The 17,239-nt window shown below is 34.3% G+C and overlaps 1 protein-coding gene across 1 annotated transcript in view; it reads left to right on the forward strand.

The window, feature by feature from the left end:
- Positions 1-17,239, forward strand: part of LOC138707602 (cell adhesion molecule Dscam2-like) — a 1,410,362-nt gene that overhangs the window by 1,357,027 nt on the left and 36,096 nt on the right. Inside the window, exons 21-22 of the mRNA XM_069837241.1 lie at positions 8,591-8,758; positions 16,936-17,232. Of these exons, the coding sequence (XP_069693342.1) occupies positions 8,591-8,758; positions 16,936-17,232 (465 nt within the window). The remainder of the gene's footprint in view (positions 1-8,590; positions 8,759-16,935; positions 17,233-17,239) is intronic.

Genomic DNA, 17,239 nt, shown 5'->3' on the forward strand with positions numbered 1-17,239 from the left:
TATATATCACTATCCCTCATCGTATAAATATAATGTAAATACAACAAATATTCAATTAATACTATATTAGTTCAACAGAATACATTAAGGGGTCCGAATTTTGGAATACTTTATTAAAAAATCGAGCTTTACATATCTCTGATAATGTTTCTATTACTAAGTTCATTGTAGTAAAATTTTCACCACACGTTTTCATTAAGCTGTTCGAGTTTGGAATCTCAGCAATACTGAAGTGTAATTTTGGTAAATTCTGCAATATAATCAGGATAACTGAACTTATAAGATAAACACTAGACACGTTACTGGATTTACATTAGTTAGGCATGTGACTAGAAAGAGCTTGCTTAAGAAATTTTCGGCAATTCCTTACATCTCTGTAACATAACTGTATATTTTCGTTCCACCTACAATTATGACAACATATTATTTACTATCTGCTGTGCAGAGTATTAAACGCAATTTACTTTATTTCACAGTTTCGTTATAGATTGTTAACATAACACTTTAAGTTTCAATCTTGTGAATCAAATCTCAAAACTATGGTCCATCTTGAAGTTCTGCAGACTTTAGTGATTTCACACATGCCACTTTTCGTGAAATACCTGCTAGAGTCATGATTACGATTGTTTTCACTCAAATACGCTAATCCAATGCATGTCCTTTTTAGGGTTTTTAGGAAGTTTTCATTACTTTGTAGCTCATAACTGAATTGCGTGACACTAGTATACAAATTGGCACATAGTAGAAAATTGTGTTATAATCACGTGGATAGAGAAGAAAGTGTAGCTCGATGCTTTACCAACCATTAAATAGATCTGAGGAAAATATAGAGGTTAATATTTGTCACATAATTTTCTCATGAAGTAGACAGCAGTTTCGAATAATGTGAAGTTTCTGATATATTTTTTTATATAATTTAATGTAACGTACATATTATTACAATAAATTGTGTGACCATAACAATCTTGTAGGTACCACTCAGGTAACTCCCGTCTGGATTATGTCAAATGAGAGTTTATAATAATTTTTGTTTTATATGTTTAAAGTGCTAAGAATATAAGAAATGTATTTATTTCATTTTTACATGAAAACTGAAACTTGTTTGTTCAAGGTGGAGACATTGTCATATGTTTTATAGCAGGGAGAAAATCTTCATTTAAATTACAGTGCAACTCAGAACCATTTATGTACATACCCTTACCATCACCGAACAAGCTAAGTTTCTTTTTCAGTCATAAAAAACAGACTAGCATGCATTTCTAGTGTGCAATACCAACATAACCATTACTTGGTATTGCTTACTTGAAATAATATTGACATATGAGAGTAGATATTTCTTTATTTACAGTACGGTATCGATAACTACAATTCGGAAGTGACCATTCATTGACCATGAGGTATCATTGCGTTTATATAGTAATGATGGGAGAAACCGAACAGTTGAATAAAATCTGTCACAAATGTCAGAGAATTTGCTTTGATTTTTAGTGTCGTATGGACATTTAGGATTCATGATTGAGCACTGCGAATTTGTGTATTGTACATTGTATAGACTTAGCGTGTGGTAGCATTTTCAGCAGCCTGGCCTTTTTCTTGCTGAAGAAAACTTTGCTGGTAAGAAATTAAATTTTGAGACTCAGAAAATGTAGTGAAGACAGTGTTAATGAGCCAATGAAGATAAATTGAATTAAAATTAAATCACATAATATATATGTTGTTGTGGAAATATTCTACAGTGGTGTGTGGTGATATATTGTGCATTGTAAGGTGTTAGCATACGTAGTGATATTCAATGAAGAAAGTGTCAAAGGTAGTTGTTTACATGGAACGAAAATTAATCTTATTTGATGTAGGCCTACCTATGAAAATAAGCACTTTGTGGCGATTACACTTACAGAACTAATCTGTGTAACTGTTTTGAAAATCTACGAAATAAAAGAAGAAAGGTACTGGTATGCAACAAGTGTTCTTCGCTTAATTATGTTTTAAACTTTAAAATATATATTACCGGTTTGTTTATTTCATAAAAAAATTGCAAAGGAGTTAACAGATCTTAATTAAAATTGTGAAATGTGAAGTTTGTGATGCGAAAGATGATTGATATTTGAGCTCAAATATTTTTCCTGGATCATGGAATAATAATACTTAAGTAATTAATGCATGGTAATTATATATCTTAAATGTTGCTAATCTCGTTATGTGTCAGGATGTGAAGAATATTTGTTATGTGTATTTTTAATGTGTCTTAAATAAGGAAGATTGTGAAAGTGATCTTTATATTAATTTATTCTGAAGTTATTCAACGTTTTACAGGAACTCATTGCTGTTTTACATAGTCATCAAACAGAAGAATCTCCTTCCAAATGTTGATACATTCAAGTCAAGCCAGTTCGAGTAAATACACCAAGAATAAGTCAACAACCATATAACACAGTTTCAAAATCTGCATTTTAAAATACCTTTCATCTTCGATATTCCAAGTCATTGAGAAAGAAGATGAAGTTGACAGGGATTGTCAAGTAGAATAAGGTGACATTCAAATGAAAGAAGAAAACAAGAAGATGCTACACATAAAGGTCGTTCAAATACACTAGTTAAAATGGTGAAGATCTCTGCATGCATTTGAAGGACAATGAAACAGGAAGCAAAAGATTTGACACACATTTGTGAAAATAATTTCGTTTGAGTAAGACTCGTCAATTAGAACTGTAGATGTGGACACCCTAATATGTCAGAGTTATGTTAATGTAAATTCTGAAGTACATTTAATTTACTATGAAAGTTTGTGACCTCGATGAAGAAGAAATATCCTGAAAAATATTCCTTCAAATTAAGATACATAAAGCAGCCCTGGGCATAAGAGGGGAAGTGAAAACGACGCAGAAACCCACGCCCATGTCCTTTTCACCACTGCCTTATAAACAAACGCACTATAAGGCTCTGTGCATCAGTGGTGGAATTTAAGCGACCAGCAAGAGCCGAAAGTTTGTAAAAGCTATGATGCCCGTTGATACAATCCGTCACTGACCTTCCTGCCTACTCATGCTGCACCAAAACATCACTGTCTCAGCTTGGGAAGGTGGAGTGGGGAGTTTAGAGGTGGTCTGCAGTGACTCAATGGAGTTATTTACGTCCAGGCCTCATAAAGTGTCGATCTGGAAGTGAATGAATAAAGAGAAAACTTGCATGCAGTTCGTGTTGAGAATTGAGTCAAATTAGAAAGTGGTAAGCACTTTGTTGCCACCTATACACCCCCATGAAATTACTTGAAGATCACTGATGCATGTAACCGAAAAATGAAAATGACACCGGACATGTATTAAAACAAGGTGCATAATTTTCTCTTCATTACACCGAGACACAGAAGGCTCTGAGGATGGTGTCAAGTAGCACCGAAACAGCTATAAGCCGCAGATGCTTACATAATTAACACGAGTAAGATCGCCATTTAATCAATTATTTACATTACGTTTTATTCTTAAGAAGAAACAATCGCATAATAAAAATTGAATGAATTTTTGCAGAATATCTTCAACTTCGCTATTAGATGTTGAGCGTGTAAATAAGAAACTCTGAACTGCATATTCGAGATTCTGCCTTTTATATTTAGGGAAGAAGACCAAAAATGTCGAAACAATCTGGTGGCATTGGGTAAGGAATATTTATACCTGATGAAATAAAAAATATGTCGAGGAATAAATACTGCTTTAAGTAATGTTTGTAATGAAATTAATGAAAGTAGCTGGTAGTATATAGTTGATGCTTTTATAACGGTATTGAAGTACAGAAGCTATTTCAATATGGCGGAAAATGAGCATGATAGGGAAAAAAATTGAAGTGCTAGGAGAAAATCTTGTGTTTACTACAAATCTCAAGACATCTGCCGGAAAACAAATATGTTTCCTTGTTTAGAAGTTCGTTATTGGAATGAGCTCTGTTACAGCCTCAAGTGTAGATAATTGGTTGACTTCAGAATAAACTATTCAACTCAAAATAACATGGAAAATATTTATGTTCTTATCAATGCATAAGATACTACATAATTCAGAAGAGAGACAATGAAATTTCTTGAATAAAAGTACATAGGAAATTCTATGAACACATAAAGAAGAATGAAGATTAAAATATTAAGTACCATATTCACATTTCTTTAAAATAAGAAAAAATAAAAAACCAGAATTATTCGGATTAAAAACAGATATTATAATTAACATGTTAATTGAAACTGAACCTTGGTCTTGAAGTAATTCCTTTGAAATTGGTGATAATAATCACATGATTTTTAATGAAAATAATTATCTGCGTTAAATATAATTATTTACTTCCAATTTCGAGACAGAGATAAAATAAGATAAATTGTTAATGCCTTTCATATAAGAAGAGCTTCAATTGAAATTGGAATTTCAATAAAATTAATATTTGTATTATGAGAGGAAGTACGGAAATATGTTACGAGATAATTAATTAACCTGTTTATTAAATTTTGAAAATCTTAATTAAGTCTGATACATAGAAATATAAACTAGCTTTTACCAACAAGAGGAATACGACTGACTTTAAGAATGGTTACCATAATATTCAAAAGTATAGGTGGCTTCATCAAATACTGGCCCTGAACTTATTATGTGAGATTCTGACAGATCTGATGCGGACTAAATTATTTGAATCAGTTTCTGAAACATAGCTAAAAATTATCACACTGGTTTTATGAGCAGACTGCAGACTGAGTTTCTTAAGAAGCAATTTCAAAATGTGAAATAAAGTACTGGTATTTACCAATAATAAGTCTTCATTTTGTTTCTTCATTTTTCCAATGTTTGTTGTGAGAGAAGAAATCTCAGAAATCAAGAACGAACTATAGGCTATATTAAGTAGCCCTACATTTATGTTGTGTGTAAGGAAAAGAGATGGAAAGTGGAAACATTGGTGAAGAACTCAGATGGTGCCCTTTAGTACTGTATTAGTTTAGAAACCGGAACATGTTACATAAATACATTTAAATTGTGAATTGAAGTTATGCAGGACATATATAATTATTTCTGTGTTAATGACAACGCATGAAGCATGGAGAATATAAACTTAATAAACAAGCTTGAATAAATACAACATGTAGAACTCGAATTTAAGAGTTAATGGTCGTAAAATGAATTTATGTCTTAATACGCCTACCAGGAAAGAAGAAACGTGTAAAAATGATAGTGAAGTTTAGAAACCTAACATTCGACTTTGCTCCAGATACCTATCTTATCCAAGTTGCAATGAAGAACGAAACTGTAAAAGAAGATAAAATAAATTGTACCATATTTTCAAAGTCAAATATAGTCACAAAGTTCAGAGTGTACAGTGCAATATATTTAAATGTTTTTCCATATGGATGTTAAGCCAAGCAAGAAGAGTTGCACTTAACTACTGAAAACGAAATCTTAAATGTAAACCGATAAACTTGTTAAAAATTGTACTGCACCAGTATTCACTGCAAAATTTTATGCACAGGATTATCAGACACAAAACATTCTTTACACATACCGGTACTTTTAAAACGTTCTTTACACAGACCTATGTTTTGTAATGAAAGAAAAATCGATATTGTGATGTTTTACACTGTTATGCTGTTTAGATGCATTAGTACCGTACTGTATCGAAATTACCATGTCCTCAATGTTAGGTCCATCAGTAAAACATAACCTCACTTTATATTCTCAACCATTATATTTATTTATTTGTCTGCTGAACATGAAAAGTTTAGTCTTAAATGCCGAAATTGAAAAATTACACTGCAGTAATATTGAATGTTACTAAAATGACTAGATCACTGACTTTCCATACCGGCCACATAATTTCTTGGTTCAAAGCCTGGAAAGAAGGAGTAAAATTTATGCAAAAATATTTGTGCATGTTTTCTTGGAATTATTCCATTCTTCGTACCGGTATTGCGAGTCCTCCATTTCTTTAATCATCATCATTATTACATAGTTTTTTTTTTTTTTTAATTTTCTGTACGGTATCAATTCTGACATTTAAAACTATTATGGCCATACGTTTTTCTGTAAATTACCACTAAATAATATGCACTTTTCTATACATAACCGTTAATAATTTACTTTCTCTTCAAATTGAATTATTACTACCAAAATGAGTTTCCTCTATATGCTAGTTTTAAATTCCATTACATAATTGAAACTAATTCGAAGAATCTGAGTTAAATACTGCAGTGTGTTCACAAATTTAATGATTTCAGGTAAGGTAACATTACAAATTGATTAATTAATGTTCACTACATACAGTCAGGTCTGTAGATTAATAAAAGTTTAAAACGCATAATTTGGAGAATTTTAGTAAATTACTGTTGTGTTACTGTGACCAAAGAATTGCAACACACACACTCACACACACATACACCACACAGAAGAAAAGAAGTGGATAAATATATTTACAAACGTTAAAACATGTACTGGTACTTTCATTTAATTCTGGAAACGACTCCAATAGAGAAATGAAAGTAATGTATGATAAATTTGTAGTACATATTAAATACGTCAGGTTAGTCCACAGAAAACTGAACGTAACAGCACAGAAAGATGTTGAAGAATAAAACAGTTGGCCGCTTCATAAAGAGCAACATGTAAGAAGACTGGCCAGTGTGGAAAAGGCATTTGAGAAGACTTAACTTTTGGTCGTAAGATTAAGTTCCGTTGTGCCTCCAATCAACCAGAGAAATATAAGTTATGGAGCTGAACATAATTGAATGGGTACAATTTTTGGACGAGACGAGCACTGTTTGGAGCAAGAGTAGTTTTAATTCCGATTACTTGAAATCAATTTAATTTTGCTTCGCTCTGTATACAAAGTTTTACATGGCTCAAAATGTTTGCTTGAAGAAGACAACAAGAAGTGGAAACATTCAAGTTGTACAGAAATAAATCTCATAAGATATATAATTGCACATGTTGTGGTAAAAAATGCAGTAAACACATTCTGAGACAATGCATGTATTTGTTTTAATTGACAAAAGGTAGAATACAGAAAAATCAGTTATACTCAAATTTGTAAACTAGGAAAAATATTGCTTTAAGTACGGTATTAATTTAGATAATGATAGAACACAGATAATTAAAAAGACAATTAAATGCACATAAATGCAGCTCTGAGCCAGAACTGGGTGACAATCTATTCATTTCATGATAAAAGCGAACATTAATATATTTGGAATGTGAAGAGGAGAAGTTGAATTGAAAGGATGAAGAAGGGAAAGCAAAGAGCATGACAATGAGGAAAAGGAGGTCAAGGAAAATTATGGTGACTGTATAATCAGGGAATTGCAATAGCAAGATTTCTTATGGTCACAAGACCCAGAGACAAAATATCCAATTCTTGAAGATGCTCACATTGATGATGATATAGGTACTGGCACTGACATATAATAATTGAATTGCGTAGACATTGAATGAGAACTATTTAAGAATGGCTCATAGTTTTATCAAACAAATTTTCAGTCTTAATTTCAAATGTATAAATCTGATCTGCCTGTATATTATGTTGAAATGTTAACATGAAGGAAAATTGCTTCAGGTAAATTTATTCTTGCCTCATGTACACTTCCTGTTGTTTTCTTATAATTGCCACCATTTTATAAGATACCAATATAAATCTTGTACTTGAAATATGAGATTATATTTCGATAATAATACAAAATTGTTAATCGCGAGTAAAGACTTTTTCATAAAATTTCCTATTCTCACATGTCTGATATAAAATATTGTTTTGTGCATTCATTTGTAATTTAAATGTAAGGGCAACAATGGTCATGCTGTCAGTAAAATATTCACAGTTATGCTAGCTGTAGTAGTAAAATTAAAAATAAATACCAAAAACTTCAGAAAGTTATTTCAATGTACAGATATATAAGTAAAACTGAATTAGCATGACATGAGTTGGTTTTCTGTTAAATGATTTTTCTGATGTCAGATAAAATTAATTTTAAATTAATGTGGAATTGGTTTAAATTTCTATTCCTTTTTCAAAATTAATAATGAAATCCAAAGTACATTTCCTTGTATACATTTTCAGATTGAAATAAGAGATTGAAAGTATGTTTCCTAATAGAAGTAATGAAACGGTTTCGTGAAAGTAGATACTGTAACTAATACTGATATTATATTGTTTATAAAAGAAAAACTCTTTTGAATTGGATACTTATTCTGGACCTCTATATTGCATTGGAGATTCAAATAACTGAAACACTGAAAAATCTGCATTCGATTACTATAAGATTTGCAACTTTCATCTGTAAAATTCACCATGAGAATCTATATGGCTTTTTAAGAGTAGAAGACTATGAAAAGTAACATTTTTCATGACTATATGCTACTGAAAGAAGATACTTGGGTGTGAAACGTTAACGGACTCATGCACTGCTGACAAAGCACAGTCATTACATGAAAATTGATGATATGTACAATTTCTGACAGCTGTTCAGTTTCTTAGCTTCAAAAGTGGCCTCAGAGAAAACTGAGATGGCCATTGTTCCCTTCACTGTAGTATGTTGAGTGATTTATGATGGATTTTATGGTATTTCGTAAATTTGTTCAAGGTTTCAAGTCAGCAGATGATGTTACTGCCACTTTGGAAGTTAATAAATTGTCTACCATATTAGTGGATCTGGATAAATATTGCAACTACTCTGTTCGGGTGACAGCAATGACGTCTGTTGGTATTGGACCATGGAGTGAATCCACCGTTTGTCTTACTGCAGAAGATGGTAAGGAAAGCCTCATTCATCTAAAGAAGATTCTCATTAGACAGGGATCTTGGGAAGTCAACTAGAAATATAGTGAATATATATTATTGCTTTTCTATTTTAGGATTTTATTGTAATAGCCAGGCACATATCATTTTGAAAAAATATCGGTACTGAATGGCTTGACTCTGTTCAAGTTCTTTAAGATTTTTCCGTAGTTGTCACAGACATGAAAGGACAGTCTATGTAAGTGATATTATTTTCAGAAACATTTGAGACATTGGAAATTATGACAAGTAAATTGCATCATTCGGCAAAGCTATGGCCTATGATCAGTTTTCCACTTCTATGCAGAAAATACTTTTGTCAACAAACAGCTTACATTAATTAAATAGTGACTTTGAGATTTTCTTCCCGGTCCCTAGGAATTATATATACAGGGTGATTCACGAGGAAAGGTAAAAAATTTAGGATACGATATCTTAGGCCATTTTGAGTGAAAAAGTTCATATGAACATAGGTCCATTTTCGAACGATGGCGGAGCTAGATGCATTATTTTGGTAAAACGTCTCACCCAAATGTGAATCAGACATTACCATATGCTGCTGACTTGAGACAAGGTCACCGATCGCAATGAATGATGTAACATTGGAATCTGCATTGTAAGTGATGTAGATAAGAGAAGAGAAACAAACAGGGTTATGGGGCATTACAAATGCCACAACAAATACTCTATCACTTATCAGTTCACAGCAGTTCAGTCAGCTACCTACAGTACAGCAGTTACACAGGTACAGTTATCGGAAGTGTTAGGTTGTGTTTTTCAAGATGCCTTACAAATTTTCTACTACAGAATACGCCGATATTGTGTATGTTTATGGTTTGTGCGATGGAAGTTCCTTGCATGCCGTCACTGAATATGAACAACGCTTTCCAAACAGAAGGGTACCATATCGAAGAGCATTTACTGTCTATGGGGTTGGATGAAAGACTTGGTATAGCAAAGGAAAGGGGAAATGAGAGAGGCGCTAATCAACCATATTTTGGATGCGGCATAGAGAACAGTTACGTGCAACTCTCCCGAGCGATGAGCCCGATTCACACCCGAGCGCAGCAGTGTATTGAAGCAGAAGGAGGTACCTTTGAAAATATGCGAAAACATCGACCCCGACTTCTACAATATTAGGTATGTATGCATATGTGAATATAAACTTTAAATTTGTCCGTAATCTGTCTCTAAATACGAGTTAGTACAATGGAATCTCAGAAGTTTTTGTGAAATCAAAGAGCCATATCTCCGTAACCATTCGAAAACGGACCTATATTCATATGAACTTTTTTACTCAGAATGACTTCAGAATTCACATCCTAAATTTTTTACCTTTCCTCGTGAATCACCCTGTACACATGGGTCATTTTAGTTACATAAACATTTTACAGTATATTCTCTTATGTTGCGACATATCTTTCAATTAACTGAATAATGTTGCAGTCATGACAAACTACACCATTGAAATATTCTTTAAAGTCTTATATAGAAATATATTCTATTCTGACATCGAGTACTACATGCATTAGAGAATCTGATGTGGAAAAAATTATTCGCCAAATAAAAGCGTTTTAAATTATGATGTGAACATTCATTCAGCGAAGTGAAACTTCAGCGAGTGTAACAAATCTCTTCAGAACACTTTGGGACAATGGATGTGTATGAGCACAACTAAGCACAATGAAGCTTCTTTCACAGAAGTTGTTTGATGTGCTTGTTCAGCAGGTTCTAAATTGGACACAGCTGTAAAGTGAAATTCATTGTTCCTGATTCTAGGATGATTAATAATTCCTGACTGTAGAATGGTGATGACTGGAGATTTAAAGTAATTTTTTAAGTGATTTTCTTCCCAGTCCCTAGGAATTATATATGGGTCATTTTAGTTATGTAAACTTTTTACAATATATTGTCTTCTGTTGCAACGTATCTTTCAATTAATTGAATAATGTTACACTCATGACAAACTACACCATTGAAATATTCTTTAAAGTCTTATATAGAAATATATTCTATTCTGACATCGAGATCATGCATTAGAGAATCTGATGTGGAAAATATGATTCTCCAAATGAAAGCTTTTTAGATGATGATGCGAACATTCATTCACTGAAATGAAACTTCAGTGAGTGTAACAAATCTCTTCACAACTCATTGGGACAATGGATGTGTGCGAACACAATTAAGCACAATGAAGTTTCTTTCACAGAAGTCAGGGGCAGCTTTCGAAGGGGGGCTGCGGAGCTGCAGCACCCCCAGACATTTGTGGCTCTTGTCTCGTTTTATGTTGTGAAATACGTTTATTATACAGTCTCATTTAGCGGCTCGAATTTTTTTTAAATTTCGCTCTCATTGACATGCACGCAATCGTTAGTGAAGTCACTTCCTCCCCTGGTGCTGCCAGAGCGAAACAAGAGACAAGGACGAATTGGTAAAGCCACTTCCTCCCCTGGAGCTGCCAGTCTTGTATCGGATGCCTTGCGCTTAGTTTTACCCCTCCCCCTGCTGCCCCTCGCCATGAATCCAGAGTTTCCAGGCGCTGCAAAATTTGCAGCAGCTTGTCAGTAGCGCGCAGTTTTAAATACATTTTCTTCAATGTTGTGGGTATAACAAGTGCAATAATGTTTAATTCTGTACAATATTTACAGTCTGTTCAGTTCAGTACCTTAACAATTCAGGAGAAATGTGAAATTAAGTGCCCATCAGTTGAAGCTCATAATGGAAAGAGCTGCTAATCAAAATAGCCTACAAAGCTCGCATATTTTTTGCTAATTTATCCAGTATCCCTGCTTTCTTCTCTCGATCTCCACACAGTCTGTATTAGATCACTGTGTTTCAAAGACAATTCCATCAGCTGGGGCAACAAGATGGAGTTTTAAAATAAGAACAGTAAATGTTGTTCATGAGAAGAAGGAGCCATTGCTAGAATGTTTTCAAACCATAATGGAATCTGAAACATCTAACAACATCACAATAAATGAGGCAAGCGCCCTGTTGCGTACTCTTGAAGATCCTGAATTCAATTTCTGGCTCAGTTTCTTTTTCATTTATTGATGTATCATGTAGATATATTATACAGCCAACTACAATATCGCCAGTTAGATATTTCTAAGGTTCAAATCTGCATATAAGAAAATTAAATTATGGTTTATTTCACGACACTCGCAACTGCAAAGGTTATATCAGCGTTGCCGGAATTTTGTCCCACAGGATTCTAAATGCCAGTAAATCTACTGACATGAGCCCGTCTCATTTAAACACACTTAAATGTCATCGACCTGGCCGGGATCGAACCCGCAACCGACTATGCTACTGAGGCCGACTCTGCATATCAAGCTTTGTTAATACCATACAGACAATACGGAACAGTGCACAATTGAGGAGCGAGATCTGTGAAAATGAAAACCCTAAAAAGCGTCGTAAGGTCGAAGGGATTCAGACAAGCGTTGCGGCAGACAAGGAAGTGTGTAACCTCATTATCACACAAGCTAACACCCGATTCCAGTTCATAGATCATCTGATATTATCTTCTCTTCTGTGTGAAGAAAAATTTGAATGCTACAAAAGCTCATTTCCTGAAAATGACCTAAATGTATGTGTGAAGCTTTTTCCAATGTTCGATAAAGAAAAACTAAAAACGTAACTCACTGTGTTGTATCAGAGACAAGAATTCAGAAATATCAGTGACGCAGTCAAACTCTTGCAGTTTCTTCTATCTGAGAACTTGCAGGCCTCATTTTCAGAAGTTGTGGAACTACTACGCATAGCTATCCCCATATCAATGACAACTTCCGAACCAGAACGTTGCTTTTAGTGTTTGAAGAGAGTAAAATCCTATCTCGGAAATATGATGAGAGAAGAGAGACTGACCGCATTAGCTATGTTTTCCATTGTAGTAAAGACTATGTTAAACGACATATCGGATTTTAATAAGAAGATGATACTAAAGTTTGCAACCTACAAGACAAGGTGCATGGAACTAATCTTTAAATAATGTAAGTTTCATGGTTTATTTTTGTATGCAGCCCCCCTGAATTCAATACCCACGAGGTGCCACTGACAGAAGTTATTTGATTTGCTTGTTCTGCAGCTTCTGAATTGGACACAGCTGTAATGTGAAATTCAATGTTCCTGATTCTAGGATGATGATGACTGGAGATTGAAAGTAATTTTACATACTTTAATCCTACAACTTGAGACCCCTAGCTTCATTTCTCTTCTGCACGAAGTCAAACCAAGGATTTTGATCATTCATAAAAATGTCATCACTCTGTGTAAAGATTTTGTGCAAACATCGACTGTAATAGTGAGAAGGCTAGTCTCACAATCAAGAGTATTTTTAATGTACAGGCTTCAAGTTAATTTCAAATAAGTTCACTCTCAGATTTGTCATTTGACTTAAGCAGCTGAGTCACAGGAACAACTAGCATGCTGAGAAGGAACTGAATGAAACGAAATTTGTACGTCTCGTCTATGTTCCAGTTATTTATGAGACACTCTACATTGGAGCACTTAATAAGCTGCACAGGAATGTAATATTTACCTCATTCATCTTTCTGAATTTTCTTATAACACGATAAATAAACATAAAGGTAATTTCTCCGGAAGAGCACACAGACGCACTGCACTTATAATTAAAAGAAGAATTATAAGTTTATAATGAAATGTACAAAGATGAAGAGGTTAAATTAATATTGGAAACTGAACTGAGAAAATTTGAAAAACATTTTGAAGTCCGATAAACTGTACTATCTCAATACACAAATTTATTGTTAGAACCGTCAGAACTTATCTTACACAACTGTGCAAATAGCATTTGTGTACTTAACCACAATTGTATAAGATAATTTCTGACGGTTCTAATAATAAATTTGATATTGAACTTAGAAAGCTTTTCATCATATGTTTTGAAGATATGTATTGAAGCTTTATCTTCTTCGGTTATGTATGATGATCTAAATACTTTATGACATGCTGACTCACGTAGCGTAAAAATTCGTACAATTTCTTAATGTTATAATATATTTCATGAACATAGCCTACTCTATATTTAGAGAGTAAATTGTGTTGTGTTTCTCTGTAGTTTTCATGGAACATATAAAATAGCAAACTGTACTAATATTACAAATTTTTCTGTTCTTTTGTTTTACATTTGAGGAAATTTAGCTATGTACGGTACAGTACTGAATGAAATATTGTATTTATTGTGAAACAGCTGCTGGCTCAATCTCTCCATAATATCTTCGTAAGTTCAATGCTTGATATGCAAAGAATTCAGAAATATATTTTGTGAATTATAACCTAAATTTCAACATGGAATGATTTAATGTGGCATGTATTTTACAGCACATACGAGGCATTAAAATTCGTAAGCTTTTAAATGTTTAAAATGCGGCTGAATTCAGTCATTGCTGAATAAGTGAATCTGTGAAATTGATATCTTAATTTCAGATATTACTATCATTCATTCATTCAAAAATATTGCTTATATGTATTAAGGGTATTTGAAGATTGGTGTCTTCTGAAAGGTTGCTGTTGATTGTAAAAATTTAGGAAATTTTGTTTATGTAATCTTATAAAGTGACAGATTTAAAACTAATTTCTGGCTAAATTTTACGTAGTGCTGTTTCGGAAGAAATGCATTGTCAAGAGCATTGAGAATTCTAAAAAGGAAGTTTACTTTATAGAAGCCATTCACAAGTGTCTAGAAGCTGTAATCCCTAATCTCTTTGAACAGAATCAGACATTCGTCATGTGTGAAAATATATTTTCTACAGAACAAAAAATATAGATTTGTTACTTTTTACTTTTTTTTTACTGGTAGTAGTGTCTTGCAACGTTCAAACATGAAAGTGGCAACCGAGACATTACAAACTTCGTCTTATTTCATATGAAGATCACAAGATCTATGCTAAAATCCTTAAGTGGTTGAAACATGAAGGGGTGGGAGTGGAGGACAGTGAATATTTTTATAACAAGGTGGAACAAACATGACAAGCTTCCTTCTGCAGAGCGAACATTAACGAATATCGAACTTCACCATACTTCACAAACTTGAACCGAACATAACGTCTGTAATGATAACGCTCACTGGCAATATATTTCGTCTTACTGCATTCCCTTTGCACAAAATTCGAGATTCACAGAAATATTATTTTATCTCCTCTACTGTGTGGTACAGAAAACTGGGTACTGAGCAAGAAAAGCTGCCATGCACTAACCACATTTGAAAATGAAATACTGCGAAAATTTTTTTGACCAGTTATTGAGTACAATAACATGGAAAGTCCGAAGTAATGAAGAGATCAGGAAAATTTATAATAAATTATTTTAATGGCAATATGATGGTAGGGGAAATGGGAGTACCTCGAGAAAACCTCCAAACTATTCTAGTCCGCCACAATTTTACTTTGAATCATTGGAACATGAACTCTGATCTCTGGTGTGTGTAAAGTAGATTATTTCGCCCCTCAGTTGTGTTACATAATATTCCATCATTTAGGTTATGTAGGTCATTTTAAATGGACTGTAAGACAAGAATTGATAAGAAAATATAATTCGTGATTATTAGCGAAATAATACTAAGAAAAATAGCAGCAAAATGTAGAAATAATTAATTAGGCCCACACTCCTTAAAAACTGCCTCATTTAAATAGAGAGGAATGAATTATTAGGAGGCACAAAGAGATTTTAACAGTAATTGGCTGATCGGCCTAATCCCTTAAGGTGTTAATGTTATAAGTGACAACGATGATGGTGATAAGGATGAGGAGGAGAGAGGAGAAGGAGATGGAAGAGGATGACAGTGGTGGCTCTGATGACAATGATGATGAAATTATAAATGTCGATTCGTAGCTCACAGTGAGACAGAGTTTAACATTCGCCACATATGTAAGTGTAAGTTCATATGTGAGTAAAGAAAAATTGACTTGATAAGGGCATTTCCTACCTTTGCGCTACGTTTCCTATATACCTACATGCAGAGAAATACAGAGGACTGCCACTGGCATAGTTAGGTTAGCTGAGCCACTTTGCTGCCGATTCGGAGTTGTGTTCGGGCGTGGGTTCGATTCCCGCTTGAGCTGATTACCTATAGTCCCATCGTTCTAATTTCCAGCAGCCAATCACATTGCAGGTCGCCTATATTTAAACGTGTGCGTCTTGTGATTCGCTGATTCATTTCTTAAGGCTCGATAAATACTTAATATAATCGCCCGCCATTTTAGCTCTTTTTTTGACGTTCGCAGAAAACACACAAAGACGTTATTTGCCGCTCAATTATTTGCTGAATTACATTGCGTTTGATTTATTATCATAGGAGCTACGACATGATAATGTTTAACGGTGCGGCAAATAGATTCCTCCTATGGTAGCTCGGCAATGTGAGAACAAAAATGGCGAACGATACTACCTACCTAGACTTCATAGAGCCTTTACTTTCTAAGACGTAAGCAAAGGGGCGGAGTCACGCCGGAAATAACAGCGTCGGGACTATAGTTTGGTTTTTCCCAACTGTAAGGCAAATGTGATGTAATCTATGGAAAATCCTCGGTCTCGTCTCGCCAAATACCATCTTGCTATCACCAATCTCATCGATATTAAATAACCTATTATTTGATACAACCTCGTTAAATAACCAGCTAAAAAATAAAAAGTAGAGAGGACTGATAACTTCTTGTGGTGTCTGCATTTGTTTCATGGCACTTAATTGAAACACTGTTTCTAAAGATTTAAATTTACTGATAGGAAACTGTTAATACTAAAGTTTCGGACGAAACTTCTGTTATCACATCACGTACATTAACATGAGAAAGTCTAGGTCCACGCCTGTGGAGCCACGAAACCAGGTGGCCCGGGTTCGATTCCCGGTTAGGACAAGTTACCTGGTTGAGGTTTTTTTCTGGGGTTTTCCCTCAACCCAATATGAGCAAATGCTGGGTAACTTAAGGTGTTGGACCCCGGACTCATTTCACCGGCATTATCACCTTCATCTCACTCAGACGCTAAATAACCAAAGCTGTTGATAAAGCGTCGTAAAATAACCTACTAAAATAAAATGAGAAAGTCTAAATTCACTTCAAAATGAAAGGCATAGAGCTAATAGACATGGAATAGCGATAACTTTGTGTTGTTCACAACTTCTGATTTCAGTTCCGGAGTCTCCTGCTGCTGTGAGAGTGGCTCTCAGCTCTCCGCGCTCAGCCGTGGTAGGCTGGGCCCCACCAATCAGAGCAAATGGCGTTCTTACACAGTACAATGTTTATGAACGGGAGGTGCGACATGGCGTGCCTAAAGACCCGATCAGGCACACTAAACCTCCAACAGACACCCATTACGAAGCCAATCAGCTGCGTGAGAAGAGTGTTTACGAGTGGTGGGTGACAGCAGTGACGAGAGTTGGAGAGGGGCCAAGCACCCCTGTTATGAGTCTGGTTCCTAGTTCCAGAGGTTGGTT

The sequence above is a fragment of the Periplaneta americana genome, chromosome 10 (assembly GCF_040183065.1).
Source record: "Periplaneta americana isolate PAMFEO1 chromosome 10, P.americana_PAMFEO1_priV1, whole genome shotgun sequence".
Classification (NCBI taxonomy): Eukaryota; Metazoa; Arthropoda; class Insecta; order Blattodea; family Blattidae; genus Periplaneta; species Periplaneta americana.